This window comes from Synchiropus splendidus, chromosome 9 (assembly GCF_027744825.2).
Source record: "Synchiropus splendidus isolate RoL2022-P1 chromosome 9, RoL_Sspl_1.0, whole genome shotgun sequence".
NCBI classification, from domain to species: domain Eukaryota; kingdom Metazoa; phylum Chordata; class Actinopteri; order Syngnathiformes; family Callionymidae; genus Synchiropus; species Synchiropus splendidus.
The window spans coordinates 18055434-18079194 of NC_071342.1; the positions used below are offsets into that span (position 1 = coordinate 18055434).

General features: G+C 45.1%; 1 protein-coding gene across 4 annotated transcripts in view; it reads right to left on the bottom strand.

Moving 5' to 3' along the window:
* Positions 1-1438: 1438 nt before the first annotated feature.
* The window catches only part of LOC128764517 (signal-induced proliferation-associated 1-like protein 2), a 94865-nt gene continuing 72542 nt past the window's right edge, over positions 1439-23761 (bottom strand). The window contains exons 12-23 of one of the 4 annotated variants that reach the window (XM_053874286.1): positions 22664-22807; positions 21562-21665; positions 21287-21375; positions 18718-19091; positions 16842-17120; positions 15422-15475; positions 14687-14825; positions 9705-9924; positions 8096-8227; positions 5343-5460; positions 5198-5273; positions 1439-2932 (exon numbers count right to left, since the gene is read on the bottom strand). In XM_053874286.1, coding sequence (XP_053730261.1) covers positions 2786-2932; positions 5198-5273; positions 5343-5460; positions 8096-8227; positions 9705-9924; positions 14687-14825; positions 15422-15475; positions 16842-17120; positions 18718-19091; positions 21287-21375; positions 21562-21665; positions 22664-22807 — 1876 coding nt within the window. In that variant the 3' untranslated portion in view covers positions 1439-2785. The remainder of the gene's footprint in view (positions 2933-5197; positions 5274-5342; positions 5461-8095; positions 8228-9704; positions 9925-14686; positions 14826-15421; positions 15476-16841; positions 17121-18717; positions 19092-21286; positions 21376-21561; positions 21666-22663; positions 22808-23761) is intronic. The other 3 variants (XM_053874287.1, XM_053874288.1, XM_053874289.1) reach the window with 3 other exon arrangements.

A 23761-nucleotide genomic window follows, 5' to 3' on the forward strand; every position in this document is an offset into this window, starting at 1 on the left:
AACAAATGTAATTGTTTTTGGGGTTTTTTCTGCTCCCAAAAAGGCTTGTGATTAATTATTCAGTCGGCCCTGGGTCTCCCCGAGGTGAGCCAGACATCTGTCATTTATTTTGAGGATCTCACACGCTTGTGTCTCAAACAATAGAAAATACTGCGGTGGTTTTCTATGGCTGTTTTTGGGATTACAATTGTTGCTTTGAGGTGCATCAGGCCCCAGGTCTTCTGGAGAAAGTGGAGATGCTACGTTGACTGGAGAACTTCTCTTCATGGATCTTTCTAGATCGGCCAATGTTGTGTTTCAGTGCTGAAGTGCCTCTTTTTCCCTGGCTGCTTCATCATCTTTTGGATTGGAATTGTCCATGAAATGCCTTTAGACTAAACTATGTTTGCTGCTCTTACTCCTATATACGTTTGTTTTTGTCACAACTCTTTTCTTTTCTTTTCTTTTTTCTCACAGTGCTTGTCTGATGGGATTTGAACCTATGACTTCCAACTCTCACTGGTGAGATAGTTGTGAAAACTAGTTGCGAAAACAACAGGGCTCAAAATGGCACGATACTTGCTGGAAGTAGTCATTTTTTTCTAAGTTTGAATTCAGGAAACATTAGCTCTGACCACTTCACTGAGGTGGCAACCAGGAGATATGGAGACCACAATACAGTAGGCGCAGTCTCTTCACGTGTCATGTGTCTATTTGGTGTTCCCTAAGGGTCAACCCTGGGTCCTTGTTCATTCCATTTTCCCCCACCATGGTCCCATCTTGTCACACTTTTATTCAAAGAGGATCACAATGGACAAGCATGTACTGTTCCATCTCATGACTGCCCACTCCACGGGTGTCAAACCGGTCCTCAAAGGGCTGCAGGCTTTTGTTCCAACCATTGAAGTGTCTGAAGACAGTAACCAATGATTGTTAATGTGGTACTGCTTGTTTCAGCTGACACCTGACTAGTTCACTGATGTTGTGCATGTAGGGAGGGAACAAATACCTTCACCCACTGCGGCCCTTTCGCGTCTCAGTTTGACACCTGTGGCCTACTCCAGCATTATGGATGCTTCTCAGCATGGTAGCCAAATGCCCCCCAACCCACTGCCAGGACACTTTCCCAGGTAGGCATACTGATATGATCGACTGGCTCACTGCAATTGACTTGGTGTTCCTCTAGGGTCAAACTTAGGTCCTTGTTTTTTCCCCATGTTCTCTCAAAATGATTCCAACTTGTTCAATAGTGAGGGAGAGATGGATATACACATGTACTGGACAACCACTCAAACACACAGACACACACCTTTGGGCAGTTTAGTGTATGTCTATGAATTATGAGAGAAAAGTGTATGTGCCCACATGTTAGTAAAAGAAAAGAACCACAGCTCCAGCTGGATTCAAACTCACAACCTTCTCAAGTAATTTTAATACTCAACTACTCAGTCATAGACAAAGAACATATTTTTACAACTACATTTATTTAAAAAAAAAAGAACAAATAAAAAGCAACCAGAGTCTCACCTGCGAGGAGACTGCTTACATACAGAGAGACATTTTTAAAAGCATACAAACCAGCAAACTGTTGTCTAGCAGCATCCAAATGTTGGAATCTCCAAAATCATCATATATTTAAATATATAGTTTGTCTGTCTTTTTTTTTTGTTGCCCTGGCAAGCTACACACTTTACAACATACACAGAGCTTTATCTCTCCTTAGTGCAGAAAACAAATACCCTTAATAAAATAAACAACTTTAGGTTAAATAAGCTTAAATAATAGTGTTAAATACAAGACACTTCTGTGGCAGATATGTACACACATAAACACATTTGGCATTGTAAGTGTGGTTCACCGGCGCTGGCTCTAAGGTCGACTGCATTAGAACACACTTAGCTGTGACGAACTACTCACACATGTTCATACACGTCACTTCTGATCAGTGAGCCACAGACAAGGCATGTGTTTATACGAAAAAGCACAGCGAAACAATCCATTTAGAACCGAGAGTTTGAGGCACGGTCTCCTTCCTGCGTTATAAATACATCGTCGAATACTTCTCCACAGGAACGTTTGTGCTAACTGCTCTTTTTCTAAAAAAACAAACAAAAAAAAAAAGGAAATAATCGAGAAAAAAAAATCCACAGTTTTGCATCTACCACTTTGTTATTGCTAGGACAGTGTGACAGTGAAACTACTGACAGACGTGTGAGGGGAAAGAAGCACCTTGAAACACCGAACTTACTGCTGTGTGACGACACTGAAGAAACCAAAATGAGAGATTCCTTTTGTGAGGATAGAAAACGTCCAGAAAACATGGTTTCAGTTGAGCTACATTCATTTTTTTTCTCCCGCTGCGCTTCACTCGACTGCCACGAAACAGTTTGTACCACTTCATCAAGTCCAGTACATTCCTCCTCCTCCTCTTCCTCACTCCCTGCGTTGGTGAGGGCCGGCACAGAAACAGCTGCGTGAAAGTGTGTGTGGTATGATACAGTACAGCTGAGCATACAGTGCAGAAGACTGACAAACGTAGGTAGATTACATGTTGACTACAGTAAATGAGCTTTACATTCCACTACTGTAAGAAGATCCCGGGGGCCCTGCCGACACCACTCTCCCGCTTCCAGAAGTCTGCAAGGATGGAGAACAGCCTTGCGCTGATCCGCCACAAAGAAGTTCCACAACAGGGATTCAAGTTTGGCCACACAGAGTCTCTAAATCTGGACATCACTCGGGGCTGCGCTCTTTTAAATTGGCTTGAGGGAGTCTTAAGTAGGGAGTTCAGTGGTGGACTGGTCTCTCAGGGTTTCTTGTCGATGGAGTGAAAGAACCACTCGGTGAACTTCCTGAGCTGCGCGGCCGCCGTCTGGCTCTCCTCCTGGAGTCGCATGTTGTCCTGCCTCAGGTGCTGCACCTCCTCCTGGAGCATCGCTTTGTCCTCCTTCTCCTGAGAAGAGACATGAGACACGTGTAAACAGGAGTGAAAGAGGCCTATCAGAGACGGACTCGGCCAAGTCATTGTCACGCTCCTGATAAATCCCTCCTGAGGGAGTGTTTTCTAAGCACATCCTGGAACAGGGCAGGACCACTTTACCAAACAGGAAGTTAGTGATTTGAGTTAAACTTTTATTTACTGCTGATTTCAACCTGTTCTCCTCCTGACAAGATCCTTCACACAAGAGCCGGAGTCTATCCCAGCTGCGAGGTGCTACAGGAGGGACACGCTGGACAGGTCACTAGTCCAACACATCCAGACACCAAGACAACAGACCCAGTGATATTTAGAGTCATCTACAAACCTCTGTATGTTCTTGGATGGTGGGAGGAAACCAGAGTGCCACACAAGCACTCCACTAACTAACTCCACCAAGAAAGGTCACGGGTTCACTCCAAACCCAGGGCCACGCCAGGTCGCAAATGCAGATGAAATGAATCTTCAGTTGAACATCTTTTTTCCACGTCTGTCTGAGCTACCCCCCTATGACTGGGTTTATTCATTTGACAGAACAGACATCGACACTGGTCCCACAGGCGCATGTCACATGTTTCCTCTGAGCGCCATCGATCAGCACTGAATATCGCAAAATATGCTGTTTTTTTCCTTTCAGTTCCCAGCAGGGCTTGTCACAGCTGGTCCTCCACTCAGTCAGCACATCCATGACCCTCACTGGTCACCTTCCTCCTCTCCATCTCCAACATTCCCGGTCCAACGCTGTCCCTCCTCGCCACATGTCCAAACCATACAGCCTCCCTAACTTGCTCCTCCACGTGTCCCTGTGATATCATCTACTCATCCCCAATGACAACCTCAGTATCCTCATCCATGACTCAGTTTTTCTACTTCATCTTCTGTTGGTTCCATTTACAGACTGCATTTCATGTTTCTCCTCAAGAGGGGAACCGTTTGCTTCACATTCTTCCAGTCTGAACCGCCTGATTTCTCCGTCACTGTTCAGGCAGACGGATGCAGATCGACCTAAACAGGAAGTTCCCTAATCATCACATCAAGGCTTCCGTCAAAAAACTGAGACAAAAGAGGCGCATTTACTTTCCTCAAATGTACACAACCTTTTAACCCTTTATTTACCAGCCTGAAGTCCACACTTCACTGTAGCTCCTCTAAGGTTAACTAAAACTCAAATACTGGCATCACTGTCATCATGGCAGCACTGACACGTACGTAAGTCAGCTTCTCAGTGCAGTAAGGATTGGTGTGACTAAAAATAAATAAATGGTTAAAGCGGAAAACAGCTTTCCATTGCTGGATAGCATGTGCACAAGTGATGAAAAATCCATTAAACACACAGCTGCTGAGATGCGTTCACTGTGAGGCAGCCATACGGTGTTGGCGCGCCAATGGGACGCTTTATTAGCTTATAAAGTGAGTTGGAAAGGCACTGGTGTGTTGATTCACATGTTTGAGTGAGTCTCACTAACCATGCATAAAGACATATTAGCTCAGAACCTGATTCATGTCCCACCACAGCTGCTAAAAACAACAGTCAAAAAACTGTCCAATAAAAGGCCAGAAGTGAAAGTTAACACTGCGGGTTCTGGTTCTTGGGTGGCCTCACACCTCTGCACCTCAGGTGATGTCCCTTTTTTTTTCTCCTGAGCTGGTGGTGCTCTGCGCAAAATAGCTGGTTTGTGGCGCATGACGAAGTCCGTCAGCCGCGCAACCTGTTTACCACCATCGGCTTGACCTCCTTGTTTCTGTCAATTCTGAGCTCTATGAGTCGCCGTCACCTCAGATATGACTGATGACGGAGCTCCGCCACGACTGTAACAGAACGTGGCATTTCACAGCCAAAACTAAACATGAAAGAGTGTTGTCATGTTTATTTTACAAGGAAATAGCAGAAACAGGCTGCGTAATACGGAGCGTCTTAATTGATGCTAAACACAGTGAGAGAGATGACTGGCGATCGAGAAGGTTTTAATCATTTAAGTCCAAATCCATACGTCAGAAATGATCAATGAATAGTCTGGTGATCTTCAGTAACTTGGGAAAAAACAGTGTCTTTCCCCTTCGCTGTCCTCATGCTGATAGCTGCGCTGCTGCCACATCACAGCAGTGAAAACAGTTACTATTTGGGGCTTGAAAAGGTGTTGTTTATCTTGAAAAAATGCAAACGCACTGACTCGTATCAGTCAAGAATTACACCAGGCCGTTCATCAGACACATTTTGGGAGGACAGCAGAATCCCCTCACCTTTCTGAGGTCATGCTGCAGCTGCCGGAGAATCACCTCCAGCTGGTTGACTTTGCCGGTCAACGTTGACGGGGAGCTGCAGTGGAGGAGGGAGATAGTGATGATAAAGCAGGAGCATGGCGGTAAATCACATTCCAAAACTTACTCTGCCTGAAGTGCCGCTCCCTCCGCCTCCACCACCCGCCTGGTCAGCTCCCTGGAAATCTGCAGCGCCTCGGCCCGCTGCATGTCCGTCATGGTGCAGAACGAGGCCACGCGTTGATCTGGAGACAGAGCAGGTGATGTCATGGATCCTAATCTACACCTCGAATCAAAAAACAGGAAATTGTGTTTCACGGTGTCAACATGCCTCCAGAGAAAGAGCGGAAAAGGGCACATGCATGCAGTCCAGACAGGATGAAGCTGTTCATTCATGCTGCGTATGAATGAATGGTTCTGTTTAAGACCAGTGCCAACAAGCTGTCGGAGAACAGCCAGAGAGAAAAAGTGGCGTTTTCTTGAAGCTAATCTGCATCCTCGCGGCGCTTCTCTAAGACTCTCCTCCAACAGACTTTTGGCTCTTAATGGACCGGATCCCAGAGAGGCAGCAGTCACGCTTGTTTACCATATTAGACCCTTAAGCTCGCTCAAAGCCCAAATGAAAACCCAAACCTGGCATGTAATGCTCAGAGACTGCTCAGTTGGGAGGCATAATGCTCTTTCCTCCACTCCCCCCGCCCCTGCTCTGTCTCAAGCCCTTGGTCCTCAGAAGTTTCTGCATATTCATAGGAGAGATTAAGAACCGCTGCTGTTAATTTACACTCCAAAAAAAAAATCCACTCCAAGACAAAAGCTTGGAAAGGACTGTTGAGACGAGTCAGGAGCTTTTTCATTTGCATACCAATAAACATCCTTAGTTACCGCGGCTGCATCAGAATGATTAAGTTCATATGCAGATTCATAGGCACCAGATAATCACGATGAGCCATGTGAGCGACTGCTGCGTCATGTTGATTTGACTGGCTCTAAAAAAAGAGGGAGCTTTTCTGTGATTGTCGCCCAAATCCGCCGTGATAAACGCTGCTGTTCGTTTCTTGTTTAGCAGGGATATGAGCGGGCCGAGGTCGGCCTTTCCGAGCTAAGAGCACGCGAGTGGCCAGTCTCCCGAGGCCGTGCTGAGCCCAGTCACACACTCCAGAACTTTTCTGGGACAGCACGACTACCGCCTTCAGACTGCCAGTGGAGCTCTGGATCATCTCCATGATACGACTGTCATCCACAGAGGAAGCTCCGCAGAGTTGCCATTAATGAAGAGAAATGTCGGGTCACATGCTACACTGCCTGCGCATTAGGGTTGGGGTCAGGCAAAGTTCACATATGGGGGATTTCTTGGTGCCTCACATGAGCCACTGATGGCCGTGAAGCCTAAACTGAAGCAGCAAGTTCGACCTCCGCACAGAAACTTCTGAACTGCAACATATTAAATTATTAACTCGAGCTTAGTCATGCGGACCAAACAGGAAGTGTCTTCTGCTGTGTGTTTTTTTTAATTCACTTCCTGTAACTAACTTCCACCTGGAGCATCTAAGCACATCCATTTACTTCCGCCTTATGGGACCTAAGTTAACAAAAAAAAAAAAAAAAAAGAACGGGAGTCAATGGAGAGACAAAAGTTATTCTCTGATCAAGCTCACATCATTGTCATTATTTATTTATCATTTAAAATGAGGTACAGCACATGTGTGATCCAGGGCATCAGGCAGACCAGAAAATAACTTTCACCTCCCCATAGACTTCCATTCATTTTTGTTTCCCAAGCTTGGGTCTAAGGGACCAACCGGAAGGGTGGAGACTAAGGCAACTCTTAGTATCTAATTCCCAAGTACTTTTTTAATACACTGTGTAATTTGACTATTTTAGTTATAGTTAGTTGACACGCAACAATTTATTTTTTTATTTACTTAAAAAAGTTTAAACTGCATTCTATTTGAAAAACACTGTATTCTCTCACTGTTTCATGTATCTTAATACAGTTAGTTGGTGTGGAGTGTTCACATATTTTTGGCTTCAATGTACCATTTTTTTAATGCTACAGGTTCAAATGAAATTAAATTTAGTTCGCATAACATTAGCCCTCATCTTGATTCCGCCTAATATCATGACACATGCATTGATATCATAAGAGAGAAGAACACAGTCCATGCGGGGGATTGTTACGAGCCTTGACTAAGGTTGGTATAGACGATGGCGAAAGACGTCAAAAAACGTCTTCTGTATCACTGATGTGGTGATCACATTTCAATAAATTAAAATAAAGTGTAATGAGGCAGAACATGAAGAGGGTGAGATGTTCATTAACTGAAAATAGAGAGTGATTGAGAGAGAACGCAGCTTTCGCTCTTGGCAGGAACCAATCACTCATGTCGACGTGATCGCCGAATCCGCGCACAATTTCTTCCCTGAGAAATACAGCTGAGCACGTCGGGGATAAATCATAATTATTTCAAAGGCCAGTATCTGAAAAGCGGGCCAGATGAGATGTCATTTTCACATTTAATGGAGAAAACGTCAGAAGAGGAGCTTTTCCTGAAATATATCAACCTTCGGATTTAAAACGAAGTCTGCTTAAGTGGCAACCTGCTGGCTGTGTGCTGTGAAAATTGGCTCCGTGTCTGAGCTGAGAGTTGACGGCTCATTTCTCTGAGCTTCGGTGCTTGACGGGGACCACAATGGGGCGGAGGCGCGAAAAGCAAAAGACTCCCAGAAGTCAGCTCTTGAGCACTTAAGAGACATAAGAAAACGGCTGACACAAAGCTACATATGCAAGCGAGGGACCTGCGGCTTATTGACACACAAACACTCTATTAAGCCATGGTGGGGAGGGAGGGGGGCGCCAGCAGCTTCTGCCATGCTGGTTACCTTCAAAGGCTCTCGCCGCATCCACCAGGTGAGACCAGTCCAGGCCTGTGGCGGTGTCAGGGAGAGGCATGAGGCCCGGGTCGGCGTACTTGGACCGGTCCGCCAAGGAGCCGTCAGAGAACCAAAACTCATCTGCAGAGACAGGCAGGAGCTCCCATCAGAGTCTGGGCCTGGTTTGGAGGTTTCGGGCTGATCTCCAAGTCAACTTGCATCAGTCCAGACAGGAGGGATTGGGAGAGGAGTGGGCGTAAAGTGGGGGATGGGGGGCCAAGCTCCACAGTGACCTTGAATCCCATTGTCAGCATGCATGAGGGTGATCTGGAACTCCTCGCCGAGGAAACTGTTGCCGCACCTTTAACTTTGAGGGAGTCCACTTGGAAGACGAGGGAAACATCAAACCAACCTCTCGCCACGCTAAGCTGAGGGGCAATAAATCACTTGTCTAACCAGATGTCTTCATGTCTCAATCAATACAGCGTTCCCTGCCACCGTCTGTCTCTCTCTTCCTCCTCTCCGAGGCCTGGAAGGATGGAAGCGCAATAAACAAGCTCCTGCTTCTGCAGAGCGGCATTTAGAAGAGCAGGGAGAGGGAGCCAGAGCTTGAGGTGATGCCGGCGCTCGCCTTTCAATTTACACCGCGTCTCGCAGCCTGAGTGATTCACTGTTGACTAAATTGGGCTGTTTGAGGAAGGGACAGAGCCAGCGTGTGTTCCTGTCTACCCTTCAAAACAATTCGTCAGAAGAATGGCCACGAGAGGCAAAAGATTGAAGCATCTCTTTTTTAAACAACGGCAGGCGAGAAAGGAGTGCCATGGAAATGAGACAAGAGTGACAGAGACCAGGAGGAATTCATGAGTGAGTGAAACATCACGTATGACAGACGTGGTGGCATTCCTGATGGAAAAATGAACATGTCGATATCACAGATGTGAAGGACCTGAAGTGGCAGGAAGGACTCGCCACACCTCCCATATTCTAATACATATTCAGTGGCTACTGAGAAACCAGCGGAGCTTGCCAGCAGTGACAGGTGTCTACTTAATGCAGGCGGTGCAGGGAGACCCTCATAAGCATCGCGCCACCTCACACTCTTTCAATTAGCGATAGCCTCAATACAAGTTTGTCACCATCTCGCAGTGGCAGTAATGAATACAAGCCTACATCAAGCATCTGTGCCGTCCAAGTGTTTCTGAGGTTGTGTGTTGGTTTCACCTGCATGTGGCGCAATTTTTTCAAAAGATGAAATAAAGCCAGTTGTAGAGTTACTACATGCTAAAATCAATTGGTTTATTGTGTATCAAACTCAATGGAAGCCATATTTCCTACTTAGGTTGGTCAGTGCTCTGACCTGTCGGATAGATCTATGGCTTGTGGAGTGTTGTTTTCTTCTTGCCTGAGGGAAGATCATGCAGGACTACCAGATGTGGGTGACTGTTGAGATCAACTTTGGAGTTATCGCTGTTATTCGGCACCACAAGCCAATGCTAAAATGGCATCCAAACGCAGCTGAACCAGAGTTCTACCTTTTCTGCGTCATTTCCAGATAAAGGCTAATGGCGCCATTTGTATGACAAAGCCAGCATCTACATCACAAAGGGTTCTGACTTACTCCTTAAATTGGACGCGCCCTGGTTGTGGATCATGCGCGGTGGTAGCGTGCTGTGGTACGGTGGCGTCGTGCTGAACAGGATGTCGTTTGGCAAGGCCTGGTCCAGCATGGAGCTGTGGGAGCTGGCGTACGACGAGGCCTTGCGGTTGCTGCACACGCTCTCGTCCGACAGAGTTCTGTAGAGGGATCGCCGCGGAGACAAACCGCCCACCATCACCACCTGCGTGAGAACGAGGGGGTAAAAAAAGGCGGTTTTTAAAGTGCATTACAAAGTTAAATCTGCGCGTCTATAATGGCCTCCCGTCAGCTCTTTCTGTCAGCTTTCATCAGCACAGCAGGTTTACATGAACCCACAGCTGGGTGTGCGGAGAGGACAGTGTCAGGAATCAATTACTGCATGCTCACAGAGAAATGCGACGAATTGCTGAAGTCAGCATAGTGGGAACACCACGCTGAGACTGGTGTTGATCTTGGCAGAGGTCACTACACTGCGGAGTGATGTGACGCCGCACACTGCTTTTCTATTTGAAGATAATAGAATAATAGAAGTCCTTAGCCACATTGATTGAAAGAGTGCAACGGACATTTGGTAAAACAAGAGGCATCTTTGTGATCCAGGGTACAATGTCCTGTCCAGCTGGTAAGTGAGGTCTTTCAAAAGGTGATTTTCCGGTACTCATAAGCCAGGATGGGTCACGGTAGGGACATAGGGACTGGATGACATCATCGACCATGAAGATGCTGCATTGATCAAGTATCGGTTCAACATACTGTGCCATCCAATATGGATGCCTTTGGAACCCCTCATGGTCAGGTGTGTGGAGGATGTCTAGCTGGGTGGCCTGGAGGGTTTTTCTCATCTGTGCCACCCCAAACACTTTGGGGCCGTTTCCATGGAGACGGAAGTACAGGCCTCTTCACTTCGACTTACATACAACCCAACCTTAGACGTGGTCTATCACAAACATACAATAATCCAGATGTATGGGGCACAAAAACCTCCGCAGAACGTGTAAAACATTTTAATGACATGGCAGCAGTTGGATCGAGACCAACGTGAGTCCATTGTGTTAAGTACTCCTTAGTCTCAAACTGATTTACATGGTGACTGCTGGAGCTATAAAACGTCTGGGAAATGATCTCAGATGGTGTATCACATCAAAGAGAAGATATATAATCATCACTGCACTTCCAAGTGCTCCACAGTAACCATTTCCCTGGCACACTTCCCCAGGCTGTGTAACTCAGTATCGTGACTGTGGCCAAAATCCAGACAGGGCTCTGCTGAACAAACATACAAACCCACACTGACCAATCCAAGCCATCCTTGAAGCATTTAGCTTACATAAATACTGCAAATGTGACATCAGTAGAAGCCACAAATGATATGCGAAGAAGTCTAACAGATGTGCAACTGTCTGCCTTCGGCTTCCCAGCTGTAACCAACACAGGACTGGTATCTGCAGAAGCGCACACCCATCCATCTCCATTTCAAAGACAGATGTCCCACAAATCCCGCAGTGAGAATTTAACAAACATCTAGCACTTCTTTTAAATGGATATATAGTGGAGATATATACAGGAAATCAAAGCAACATGCTTTCGTTAAATCCCGAGAACATCTCTGAGGCTTTGACTTAACAAGCTTTTCTGTGATAGTAACTTTCACATAAAACTCCAAAAGATGAGACCGCATACTCCGCGCTTTCATCAAAACAACATAAAAATAGCAGCAACTTCTCTCTCACATCAATGCAGCAAAATATCTTCACAACTTGGTGAGGATCGTGATTTGCTTAAAATGGAATGCATGTTTTCTCGAGCAAGATCCCATCAGGTTAAAAGTGATTTCCTTTCCTTGACTTAATTCCTAAAGCAGAGGTCGACTGAAGACAATAGCTGACATATGGAGCGCTTTGAGGTGCCACCTGGGAGGATGTGTTGGACAACCACCAATTCACATGCCTTTTTTCATATTTCCCATGAGGGGTTAGAAGGAACACCACCGTGGGAGACGAACTTGACAAAGATCCTTCCTTCACGTCAGCAAAACAATACACTGCCCATCACTGGAAAAGTGTCCCAGTAGACGGAGCAGCTGGCAAAGAAAAGCACTCAACACCTGCTCTGCCACACAAAGAACGTCAACCTTTACCGTATATTTTACTGGATTAGTGTGGAAATGAGACAAGTCGCATTGAATTAGGAAGCAACTCAGCGGTTTTCCCAACATTGTCATGACTGTAATTCGATTCATTTACGAGCTGCTTGGTGATTCGGAAAATCCAGATCCAAAACTGAACAGTATGAGTTCATTGGGATCAGATGTTGTCTTGCTTGAGCATCTCGTTCCTAGATTGCTTTTCCACACTCTGACGGGAGATTAGAAACAAACCTCTCCTGCTCACTGAACCCAGGATGCATCAATGCTGTGAACCTTTGTGCAGGTTACTGATCCAGCCAACTGTGCTGGAATAAAATCAAAAGAAATAACCAGAACAGGACTCTGCGTTTAGATAAGATAGAGCTGATGGTGTGACAGAAGTCACAAAACATTATTGGTTTTCACTGAAATATACTAGACCAATTTACAGCACAACAATAGAGGCCTTCACACCTTGTTGAACCTTGTCACGGGGTCTGCAAGCTATTTGATGATATTCAACAACAGCTGTCAATAACTAACAGCAGCATTTAGTAATTGTGGAGATGAATGTAAAAGCTGATCCAGAGGTCAAGTCAAATGCCAGATCAGATAGCAAAAAACAGTTAATCTGATGAACACTCTCAGACGGCGTAGACACGGTAAGACAGATATTGTTCTGCCAAACCTGTGACATTTCCACAGTGCATTTTAGGAAAAGTCACGTTTTCAGACCAGAAATAAAATCGTACATCAGGTGTCATTTGTTGACCACCCTGAAACAAAACAAGATGCAACTTAAAGCATGAATTCATTTAAACATGTTCAATTTTCTACAGTGATAAAACTGTTCCCAATTTGACATGAGAAATTATAAGCTTAAAATGACAAACAGTACTAAAAAAAAAGATAAAATGAAAAACAAAAAACAAAAACAAACACTCACGATTATGTTATGCATCACACAGAGGTGAGATTAACCTGGGTATCAGCCATATAGCCAAACAAAGGTATGACCTTAATATTGATACACATGGTTATTTGTTAATGTGTTAACATTGGATTCCCAGACATGAGGAAATTGACCATGTATATCGGGAAAAATGACCTAAAAAGTGTATGATTTACATACACAGTGACACTGAATCATGAATTCACAACACAACAATTCATAGTTTTGATCCTTTTCAATACATTTTGACACAATTTAAATTTCTCAGAGCTCATGAAATGAATCGGACGAACAAAGCATTGGTTTTGGACAATGACATTGGGACATATCAAAAGGCTAGCGTACAGCTTTAATGGAGGAGACACGGCGACAGGACATTCAGGCTTAACCCTGATTCGCCACAGGACGAAGAGTGCCTGTCTACCTCTGGGACAAACTGCATTTATATCAGAACTGAACTGCATCCAAAAATAACCACTTATAAATCCCCAGGCTTCTTCCCTGGGAGATAATGGAATTGGGTAGCAGGAGGAAATGAAGACGCAATTAATAGAGTCTGCAGGACCCTGGAACATCAAACATCGCTGCACTGTCTCAAACTTCCTGTCTTTAATCCATGACATCGCCACTGAGCACACTCAGGCCTCGCAACAAATTAAATTAAGCAAACACTCAGCAGCAGCCACTGGGGGACTGAAAAGGTCCTGTGTTTGAAGAGCGGAGTGTGGCAGCGGGGCCGGCTGATAGGGAGCAGATGTGCGTCTTGTTTCTTTCTGCCTCTCAGCAGAAGGTTATCTCTCTCCGGGTTCAAGCTCAGGACTTGGGCGTGAAACAACCCTGTAGGATCTGTATCTGCGGCAGATCAGGTTTTGATGCTATCGGTGTTCACATCAACGTTTCAACAGGTTTCTCGCACCCACTTAAACAAGCAGGGGTGTAAAGGAAATTGTCTCCGAATTAACCACCTGGGCTGCGATGATGTTGTTACTGCACGCACTCCGCAAATACCTTTAAGTGGATTCACACATGGCCGAATCCAAACTTCTGTCATCGTGAGTATACTGTGCCAGAGAGCTGCCAAACACATCTTGCCTAAGACTATCAGCTGTCGCTTAATGGAGTATAAAATGTCCCCCAGATATATATGGACCGGGGCTTAACTCCACTACACTGACAATGTTCCAGGTTGAGTTACACATAAGGGCATCAGCAGTGCTGACCAAACCTATGTGGCTTAATCATGACTGTAAGGTTCTTCATGTTATGATAATGTTTGAGAGTGTGGGAACGACTCAGTGGTAATCCGTTTCCCTTTAGATGATTGGTCATGGAGGTCAGTCGCCATACTTCAGAGCTTCTCCAAGCGCAGTAGAAACCATGTGGAGGTTTCATGACCAGATGGAGAGATTAGATTTTACAGTGTCTCATCTGTAGGTTGCACAAGCCCTCAGTCAGAGAGGGACTTGAGTGTGAGGCGGGTTTTGGAGTCATTGAGGAGCAATTCTTCCACTGCACAATATCATGGCAAGGTGTCAAACAGAGACACTTCAGATCAGGTGCTGCAGATTTAGTTGTACCAACACATTTTCTTTATGTTGGGATCAGGTATCTTTGGACATGGAGGAGACCCAGGACGAGCTTGTCCCTCATTTGGTGCCAGTGGTAAAGGGATTCAGGGATGTTGGCTACACAACTGAGATAAGCAAAGGAAAGAGGTGCCCGCTTCCCAAAGAAATTCATTTAACTACCATAAGACAATGCAAATCAAGACCGAGATGGCAACATTCATCCAAGATGGCTTGTTGGTTTGCGGTTAGGGTTGGTAAACCATGAATGCATCTGACGTCTGCCAACCTAGACACCCCAAAGATGAAATTGTGACCTCACCTTCCGACTCCTGTCATCTCCTGGAGGACTGTCAGGCAGCATCATCTTAACATACTCCTCTTTGGAAAGTCTCTTCAGAGAAGTGCCGTCCTGTTCTGCAGCTTGGTGCCGGCAGGCGGCTTCCTGTGCGTACAACTGCCTGTAGACAACAGAGGAAGCAAAGACAAACACGACTCATCAGATGGGTGATGCAAGGATGTTGTGAGCGAAGCCTCTGGCCATCTCAGTTCAGGGTCAGAAAAAAGCTATTTAGGAGATGAAGTCAGCACTATAAACAGAGGGTTCAGGTGCTGCATGCTGACATCAGGTGCCTCCCTACTCCATGCTAGTCATGTGAGAAGTGGGTTGAAGAGAGAGACGGGGAGGGATCGTCAGCCAGAAGAGGATTGAAGAGCACCACAGGAGGGAAAATGGGAAGGCAGGAGGAGACAGAATTTGGACGTCAATATCTTACAAGTGCAAATCAATGTTTCTAAATCAGTCTTTTCTCAAAACAGCAGGAGTGAAATTACATTTGGAAACAGGATGTGGTGGTTGTTATATAGCTGGACATTGAGAGGAGACTAGAAGCTCCAGTGAGGTGCGTTGGCATTGGCTCCGTGAATGGGGCCCTATTCTAGCTCAGCACCGAAAGGTCAGTCACGGATAAGGAGTGGAGGGTTCTGGAACAAAGCCGACAGGGGCGTGTAGGGGTAAAACAGCAGGTCAGGGTCGTGGGGGTGACCCACTGTATACCTTGAACGCTCAGACAGCATATTGAGAAGAAAAGCTAACAAGCTCTCAGCTCCACTGGAACAAGAAGAGGCAGCAGCGGGAGAGAAAGAGATGAGGTTAGAAGAGCCGCAAGGCAACTGTGTTAGCAGAAGGAGGAAACTTTTAGAAAAAGAGAAACTTCATTATGTGCGCAGTGAGTGATATTAGACCATTCATCACGAGACACGCTGGTGTAAGACAATAAAACTGCAGGAATATCTAAACAAGCAACGGGGTAGGATAACTGAGTTACGCTGCTTTTTCATAAATGGGGAGAAGGTGACTTTGGTGTACACGATCAATCACAGAGCCCTTAAATATGGAATTTCAGAGTAAATGCAATTACTTGAGAGCTGGTATGAGGTTGCTTCACAGAGAAAATCTCACATTATCCTCAGAAAAATACGCTCCAAGCCCTCACACACACTTACACAATGAAGACTGTTTCATTTTTTGCCATCAACAGCTCTTTCAACAGCAAACCATTTAATAATCAGAGAGACACAGACAGACGTGGCTGCTCATACAGCGTCTGATCGTCTCTCAGCTACACTGCTGCTCCGTCTGGAGGCGATTTTCTGGATTCCATCCCAGCTTGTGTGTGTGTTTGTCATGAGCATGGATCTGCACTTGGCTCCCAGCAGAGATGCTGATCTGGTGGAGGATCAGTCCAGGCTCAGTCTGACAGTCCACTGGGACCCGGCTTCACAGCAGCAATCAATAACCACAAGTGACATGTGCCAAGTGTATTATGTCTGCGGCTCCATTGAGCTTATTTATTTTGTGGCTGTCTGCTTCAATCAAGGCCAGTTTATGCACATGGAGGAGGTAGGAGGGGGCACAAGTGAAGGGCATGGTGTTTGCCTCGCTTTGATTTGGAGAGTTTGGACAGATCATTTGGGCCACTAACAGAAATTAAAGAGGCTGTCAAAATGCATTGTTTCTGTTTGTACAAGCCTGCATAGCGTCACTTGAAATGAAGATAATAGAGACTCAACGCGGCAAGATGTTTCCCAAAAAAGATTTCATAATGATCAAGGATGGACAGCTTGTTACCAGCGAAACCATGTCCTTTGTTATTCTGAATAAGCATCATGCTGTTGTTAGCTTCCACCATTTTCAAATTTAAATTAAGTCGCTTTTAAATAGTAGTTTTTCCACATTCTCAAATGTGTTAAGTGGGTCGGCTGGTCGAATTGTAAGAAAACTGCCTCCAACATCAGCCTCCTGAACAACATTTGACAACTTGACACACACAAATAACCTTTGACACAAGATAAGGTGCAGCCATAGAAAATGTTGATGTTAAGAAGCAAGAGTTAGGATGGAAAAACTCAGACAAAATGAGGTGGACAAAAAGGTTTCCTGTTGATCTCGCTCACTGGTTCTTTATCTCACTCACCCACACTCTGAAATGTTGGGAGGCTCCTCCGGGCTGTGGGCATCGTCACCATCATCATTATGAGTCGTCTTCATGCCCACTTGGAGCTGGCCGACCGGCTGAGTGCGAGTCTGTCCACAGGCCTCTGGGCTAGGACCAGGAGCCGCCTCATGTTCAGGCTCCGGCTCTGGCCCGAGACCTGAGCTGTTGGTCTGAGGGATGGTGTACACCTTGGAGGAGTCGGCTGACATACAGTATCTGGCGCCGCGAGCCAGCGGACTGCCAGAGTGGTGTGAGCCACTGATCAGAAAATGAAATAAAGCAACATGTAACTCAAAGATGTCGATGCAGAACAAAAGAAGGAACTGAATAAAACAAAGAAGCGTTGATATAAAAATGGTTTTCTATAGAGAGATGGCGTGTTAATCTTTGACCTACATTGTGCCATGACTCAGGTCTATATCCTGTTGAACCCATATAAAATGTCAGCTGACAGAAATGATTGCGCTGTTTCTAGTTAAAGCGAATCAAGCAGACATGACCTTTTTTCATCAGTTAAGTTGTACACGAGTAAATATCAAGTACAAATACTGTGTTGGGAAAAACATGAAGTGGCCATCAGAGAAAGGATGAACCATTAAGATCAGATTGCTTTTGTGAGATTGGCACGCACTAATTTCGCTGGAGAATAATTTCAGGAGTTACCAAGAGGATGGTCGTCAAGCCAACCAAAAACAACACACAGTAGCTGTTCCACGCCGTCTCCTGAACTACCTGAACTAGACAGCACAATGGAGCTACTATAGATTCATACAAGGTCGACTATCTTTTGAAAAGGTGGCAGTTCCAAGGCACATAACAGTGTAGTTCAAGCTGAATGGGTCAAAATGAAAGTGTTTTTTGTCCTACAAACTGGCTTTTTAAAATAAACATTCAGTCATGTTCAGGTGGTCATAATGTTAAGGCTGAGAAGAAAAGACAAATAAATGAAAATGTTGGTATTAAGGATGATGGACCAAAAAACCCTGTTCATGGATGAAAATAATGTTGGATAAATTGTGTATTGGGTGGTTTTGAACTTTATTTTTGTTGTTAAAGGAAAAATATTGTGCGCAATATATCCAATAGTTGTTACACCAGGAAGTATTGTACACTCCAACTTCGATTATAAACCTATTTGAGTATTTTAAACTACTTTTCTGTCATAAAAAACTTCATATTCATTTGAGAATCCTCCATATTCATGACCATCTGGGCCACACCCTGTCTACTACGCTCCTGCTGTTTGGCTGTTCACTCAGACGACACTCTCCTGTCAAAACCTATTACCCGAAAAGCAGGCGGCGTCACAGTGGTCAAGGTGCGGACGCCGTCTCTTTCCTAATTTCTAAATGGCATCCCAGTTCTGATGCCGTCCAAGCAGGTCAACCGCCGAGCAGATTGTGGTAAGATAATCTGGTTTGGCAAGAACGAATAGATCCATTCAATTTCAGAACCAGATTGCTCGAGGTCGAGCGGCCAGGAAGACTCTGGCAAACGCACTTTCACCCACAGATGGGCTTGTGTGAGGATGAAGGCGGGATGAAGCGCCCAGCGTTGCTGAGCTGTGACAGCAGCTCCTGCCTCCCTCCCGGGTCAGGCACAGCTGGATGAGTCAGGCTGCCAGTAACAAGTGAGAGAGCACCACTGGGTGAAAAGGTCAGCTAACAGCCAGCAACCATTCCTTTGTCTCAGCCTGTGGATGTCCAACTACAAGAGCCATTTCTCATACATATATTCCCGAATGAAAGCGTTCCGTTTTATGAGCTGTCACACATCGTCTGTCTTGCTTTGACTAGCTCTGCAACTGAAAAGACTTCATACTGTTGGCTGACATTTCAAATGAAAACCATGTTACCTTGAGTGTGACGAGATCTCGCTCAAGTCTCCGATGCTGCCGTCTTTCACGCTGCACGCCATGATGGCAGACGCGTATCCTTGCGGCAGGTACAGTTTCCCATGATCCTCCTCTGACACCCCATCCTCGTGATGTTCAGATACCCAGGCATGTCCCTGATCCCCGATGCGGCTCTGCAGCAGCACCCTCGCCCCGGGCGGAATGCAGGGATTAGTGTCGATGCCGCTGTCCGTGGATGCCCCTTTGATGTAAGTGAGACCCAACATCTCGGGGTCCATCAAGTCTCCGGAGCCAAAGTGCTTGTCGTCACTGTTGCTGGAGGCGTTGCTGGAGAGTGTGTTGCTGCTCGAGTGACTGGAGTTCTTGTCACCCGTCTGTTGCAGGGAAAGAGAAAAGGGCAGGGAGGCCGGGGTTAGTGGGACAACAAAATACAGTCAATCAGACAGGGTCAGGCAGCAGCTGCAAATAATTTTTATGGGTATTTTAACATGTTAGGCACATCAGTGAGCAAGGGGGGGGGTAGAGTCACACGCTGCTTCACCGTCAGCAAGAAGTACTACACTGAAATGTAGCACTGCAAAGTAGAATAACAGTTGGCTTTGTGGAGGCAGATTTTGGCAACGCCTTTTCTTTTTAACAGCATCTGTGAAAATAATCATGAAAGAAATCCTATTTAAAAGACGAGGATTTCCATGTGCGCTGCCACAGGAATCCTTGATGGGGTAGCACTTAGGAGCAGCGGCACTACAGCAGAAGGAGTGTTGGACAGAGCAAAGTCTTTTATCATAAAATATCACGGCATCATGGCAGGACTGAAGAGATCTGTGGTGTTCACTGAAGCCACGTTGAGTTGCTGGGAGCTTGAATAGACGGCCGCCAAGGGGGCAAGTGTGGTTCAAGTACGTTTTCATGGCGATTGTTTTATTCTGTTTTTATCTGCTCAGTGTCATTAAGAGCGAAGAAAGTGGCCAGAACATAAAATGTGTTGCCATGACATCAAACCCTAACAATGAAACATGCAATTAGCGTCACATTTATCTGTAAAGTATGCAATGTTTGGCAAAATTGAACTTATTCAGCTCAGGATTTGGTGATTTGTCACAGTTCTGTTAGGGCCAATAAATCTTTCATAGTGGACTGAGATGAATACTTTTTTTTGCACATTTATTTAATAATATTGATGTGCAGTTCTGTTTTTTAGTATTTGTCATTTTTTATTCCTGCAGTATCAAAAAGGGTATTTGAGCATCGGACATCTTCCTGGGTATCGATATCAAGTCTGAAAGTTTAATATCAACCCTAGAGAGGGATGTGTAGAGTGGTAGCAGAAGACTGTGACCAAGAGTCAGAGGTAGAGTGAAAGAGAAGCTTTTCAGTAGTGAGACCTGCCATGATGCATGACTGAACGACACAAGAAGGAGAGTTCGAAGAATGACAGATGAAGATACTGACGTTGTCAATATGGGTCAGAAATGACTATATCAGACGGAGGAGTTCTGAGACAGAGTTAGGGAGGCAATGTGGTTTGGACTCTATGGGACGAAGAGATAGAGGAAGATGAGGTCAATGGCCATGGTGAAGGAGGACATGAAGAGGATGGTCTGACTCAAGGGGATGATCAAGACAGGGGATGGTCATTGGAATCAGTCTGGATCAGACCCAGGTTGAAATGACTGGATCAAGATTTTTTTTTATCACAAACAGTGGCAACCCCTGATGGGGAATGCAAAAAGAGGGTTAATTCATGATGCTAAAAAGACAGCGCACCCCAACTTTCTGCGCCCATTGTGTCTAAGAGAAGAGAGGCTGCTAGCACATTAATGTTCAGTACAACTGAGAGGCGCAAGGATCAAGAGACAGGCTGAATTCAGACAGTGTTCAAGTTACAACAACTCATTTACTGCCTCCCACACTTGCACTTAATTTGAAACTCAAATGAGATTAGGATCTGCTTTGTTTACTACAGCTAACTCTTGGCAGGGAGAAAAAAATCACATCACAGCAACACGGAAAAAAAAACCCAAAACAAACATTCCAAACTTGCTAAATTAGGGACAGAGCATCGCCAAGAGCTCGATTTAATTTTCTTCCAGTGGTTTTTATTAATGCTGCGCTGAGCGCTTTGACAGACGCTGTTAGCCGAGCGTGCCAGCCCTCAGCATAAAAACAGTAGATGAGCCGGTTCCAAAAATATGTACCGATGAGAAAATGAAGGGAAGGGGAAGCAACACATTTAATGCATAACAAAGCTTCTAGGAAAATGTGTCCTGCAAATGTGTGGGGTGATGAGACGAGATTGCCCTCAGCATCGTGATGTAGGGGAAGCGATAAGCGTGCACAGGCGCCCGCGGTAACAGCGCGAGGTTGAACACCCCAATTGAGCAGCTGATTGCCACGCAGCACATAAACAAGGTTGCTCTGACCTCGCTCTGATTCCAGCACAGATTTGGGATGAAACGAGGTATGACGGTGCAAATTTGGGCGGCGTGGAACGGTCAAAACAGAACACACACACATACACGTTTAAACAGATTAAAGAGCAGCAGGTTCAGACTTGAGAAATGGTTACCCTCGAGAGCTTGTTCGGGGAGTCCTTGCTGCCTTCTCTTTGCTTCAGGGGGTTCAGGATTTTGGTCGACGGGATGTGCCACTTGGCCTCTGCAGGTAAACAACAAAAGAAAATCACTTTGGCAGTCGCACAAAGAGCAACTACTAACTTCTCGGGCAGATAGGAATGATAGAGGGAAACAAAATCTGGCAGAGAAACTGGTTCAAAACCAGAGGAATGAGATCACACGCTGAACAGTGAAGTCACCCTGGCAAATTTCTGAATGGAACTCCCACCTGCTGATCGAGTCCTCTCCAGAGTGGGCTCTCTTTCTCTGTGGATCTCCACGTCCACCCCTTGAATGTCTCCCACGCGCTCATGCAGGATAGGAGAAGGACATCTGTGGGGGGTTTTGAAATATATCAACGCCTTTCATAGAATACCCACATTTAGCTGCAGCACAATCTAATCACCGGAGTTGAGAAAAGAATTCAGAAGCTGAGAGAGTGAAGCTTTTAAATGACTCAGCATGCCGCGCAGCACATTTGGGCTCTTAATTAAACTGTAAAGAGCCCTTAAATGGTAGGATGAATCCGCTGCAGCCATTGTGTTCCGACTTAATGGAAATCAATGTGCGAAAGCCTGTTGTCGTGCATCAGCGCGGCTCTTGACAGCGATCCGCGCGAGCTCGCTGCACTTTTGAGGTCTCTGACAGGAAGTCAGCGGTGCGGGTCTAAGCCGCTTGTCATGGTCCGTAGCTAGTTACAGACACTGGTCTATGATGGATTCTGCCCATGTGCAAGACTCAGCCTGACAGGTGTTGCAGCGGCAGCAGGACAGAGACGGCCGACTTCAAGGAATTTCAAATAATTTGTGCTCTTGAATTTAAGGAAAAAAAAAATACTTTTTTCATCTCCATGTTTTCACTTTTCTGCTGAGTCAGCACTGGAGTCGCAGCTGGAGTTGTTGAAGGACAATTCTTGAGAGTCACTTCACATTGCATTTCAGTTTATTAATTTAGATATTGAAGGGTGCTTTATCATGAAAAGAACTTCTCCATCAAAGCGTTTTTTGATTTCACAGCGGACATGAAAGACAATGATAGGGAATGATAGGGAAATAATATGCATTTTAATTCAACGAGTGCGTCACCCTTGTCTGTCGACATCTCTCAGTGTTTGACAGATGGATTAGAGGGCGGCTGGCATGCATTCCTGGCGTTTATTTGATTGCTTCCAGCATGAAACAGAAAGAGGGCGAGCCAAGTGCGCTGATGATTTGGCCATTTCGTCTGGAAAAATTGCTGTCATTTTGCAAAATTGCAAGTTCGACTAAGCAGCCCTGGAATCGCTTTTATCTTTGAAAACAACATGTTGCGCATTTTCCCCAAAAACGCACCCATCATATCCAGGCTGTTGCCAGGTGCTGCTGCCACACGGCCCCGGGTCGCTGGAGGACGACTGGTTGCTGGGCGAGCTGCGGTAGTGCTGGTCTCCTTTGTTACACGAGGTGACCTGAGGATTCTCCAAATCCTGCATTGTCCTGCAGACACAAGACATATTTTCACCGTAATTACACACTTAAATTCTACAATGCCGAGAGATCTGTTGAGGAACTATACAAGATCTCAGTAAAATGGAGGAGGTAGCTTGAGCTCAAACTAGATTAGAATTAAAAAATGCAAACAAACAAACATAAAGAAAACAAAGTGAATATATTCAAATTATTTTCATTCAATGGAATTTGTCAAATCCCGTCTTCCTGTTTTGCTCCTTATTCTCTGTCTCTCTTTCCTGTTTTGTTTTTATAAGTTGATTTTTTTGTGCTCACATTTTTATTTATTTGTCTTTTAGTCCCTGCAGGTTTGTGCTTCTCCCTCATGTTGTGTCAGACCTCTACTGAATGGAACTCCCTCACTTCTTGGACTCATTTTAAGTCTTTCAGTAGAGGTCGCTCACTGTTTGTTGTCTAGTTTACATTGACTCCACAGTCTCCATCTGATCCCAATGTCGCATAATAATTTTTTAAATATGACTATTGTGTGTGATCATCAAAGAACTGATGATAAAACAAAGAAAAAATGCTCTCCACTACATCAAATAAAAACAAAATGTTACATTCCAAATGAGAAGCTCGTCCACAGACTTGGCTCAAACAAGACAGCAAGACAACAGAACAATGGTGTGGCATCTGTTTTCTGGAAATAAAATTAAAAGATTAACATACAAGGAAATTTGGGAGGAGTAGATGTTATACATTGTTTGGGAAACAAACGTTCTGTCTTATTCTTATTAGTATGCTGATTATTTCATCTGCTTCATTTTCTTTGGTTTATGTTAAATGGTTTCATTTGTCTTGAAATGGAACTATCACTGAAACTAAGAGAATAAAGATAAATTTAACAGTTTATTCTTTCAAAAATGTCACATCTATTATTAAACTGATATTTACTCATACATATCTTGCGTGTCCTTGCATCCTCTCTACAAAATCTCC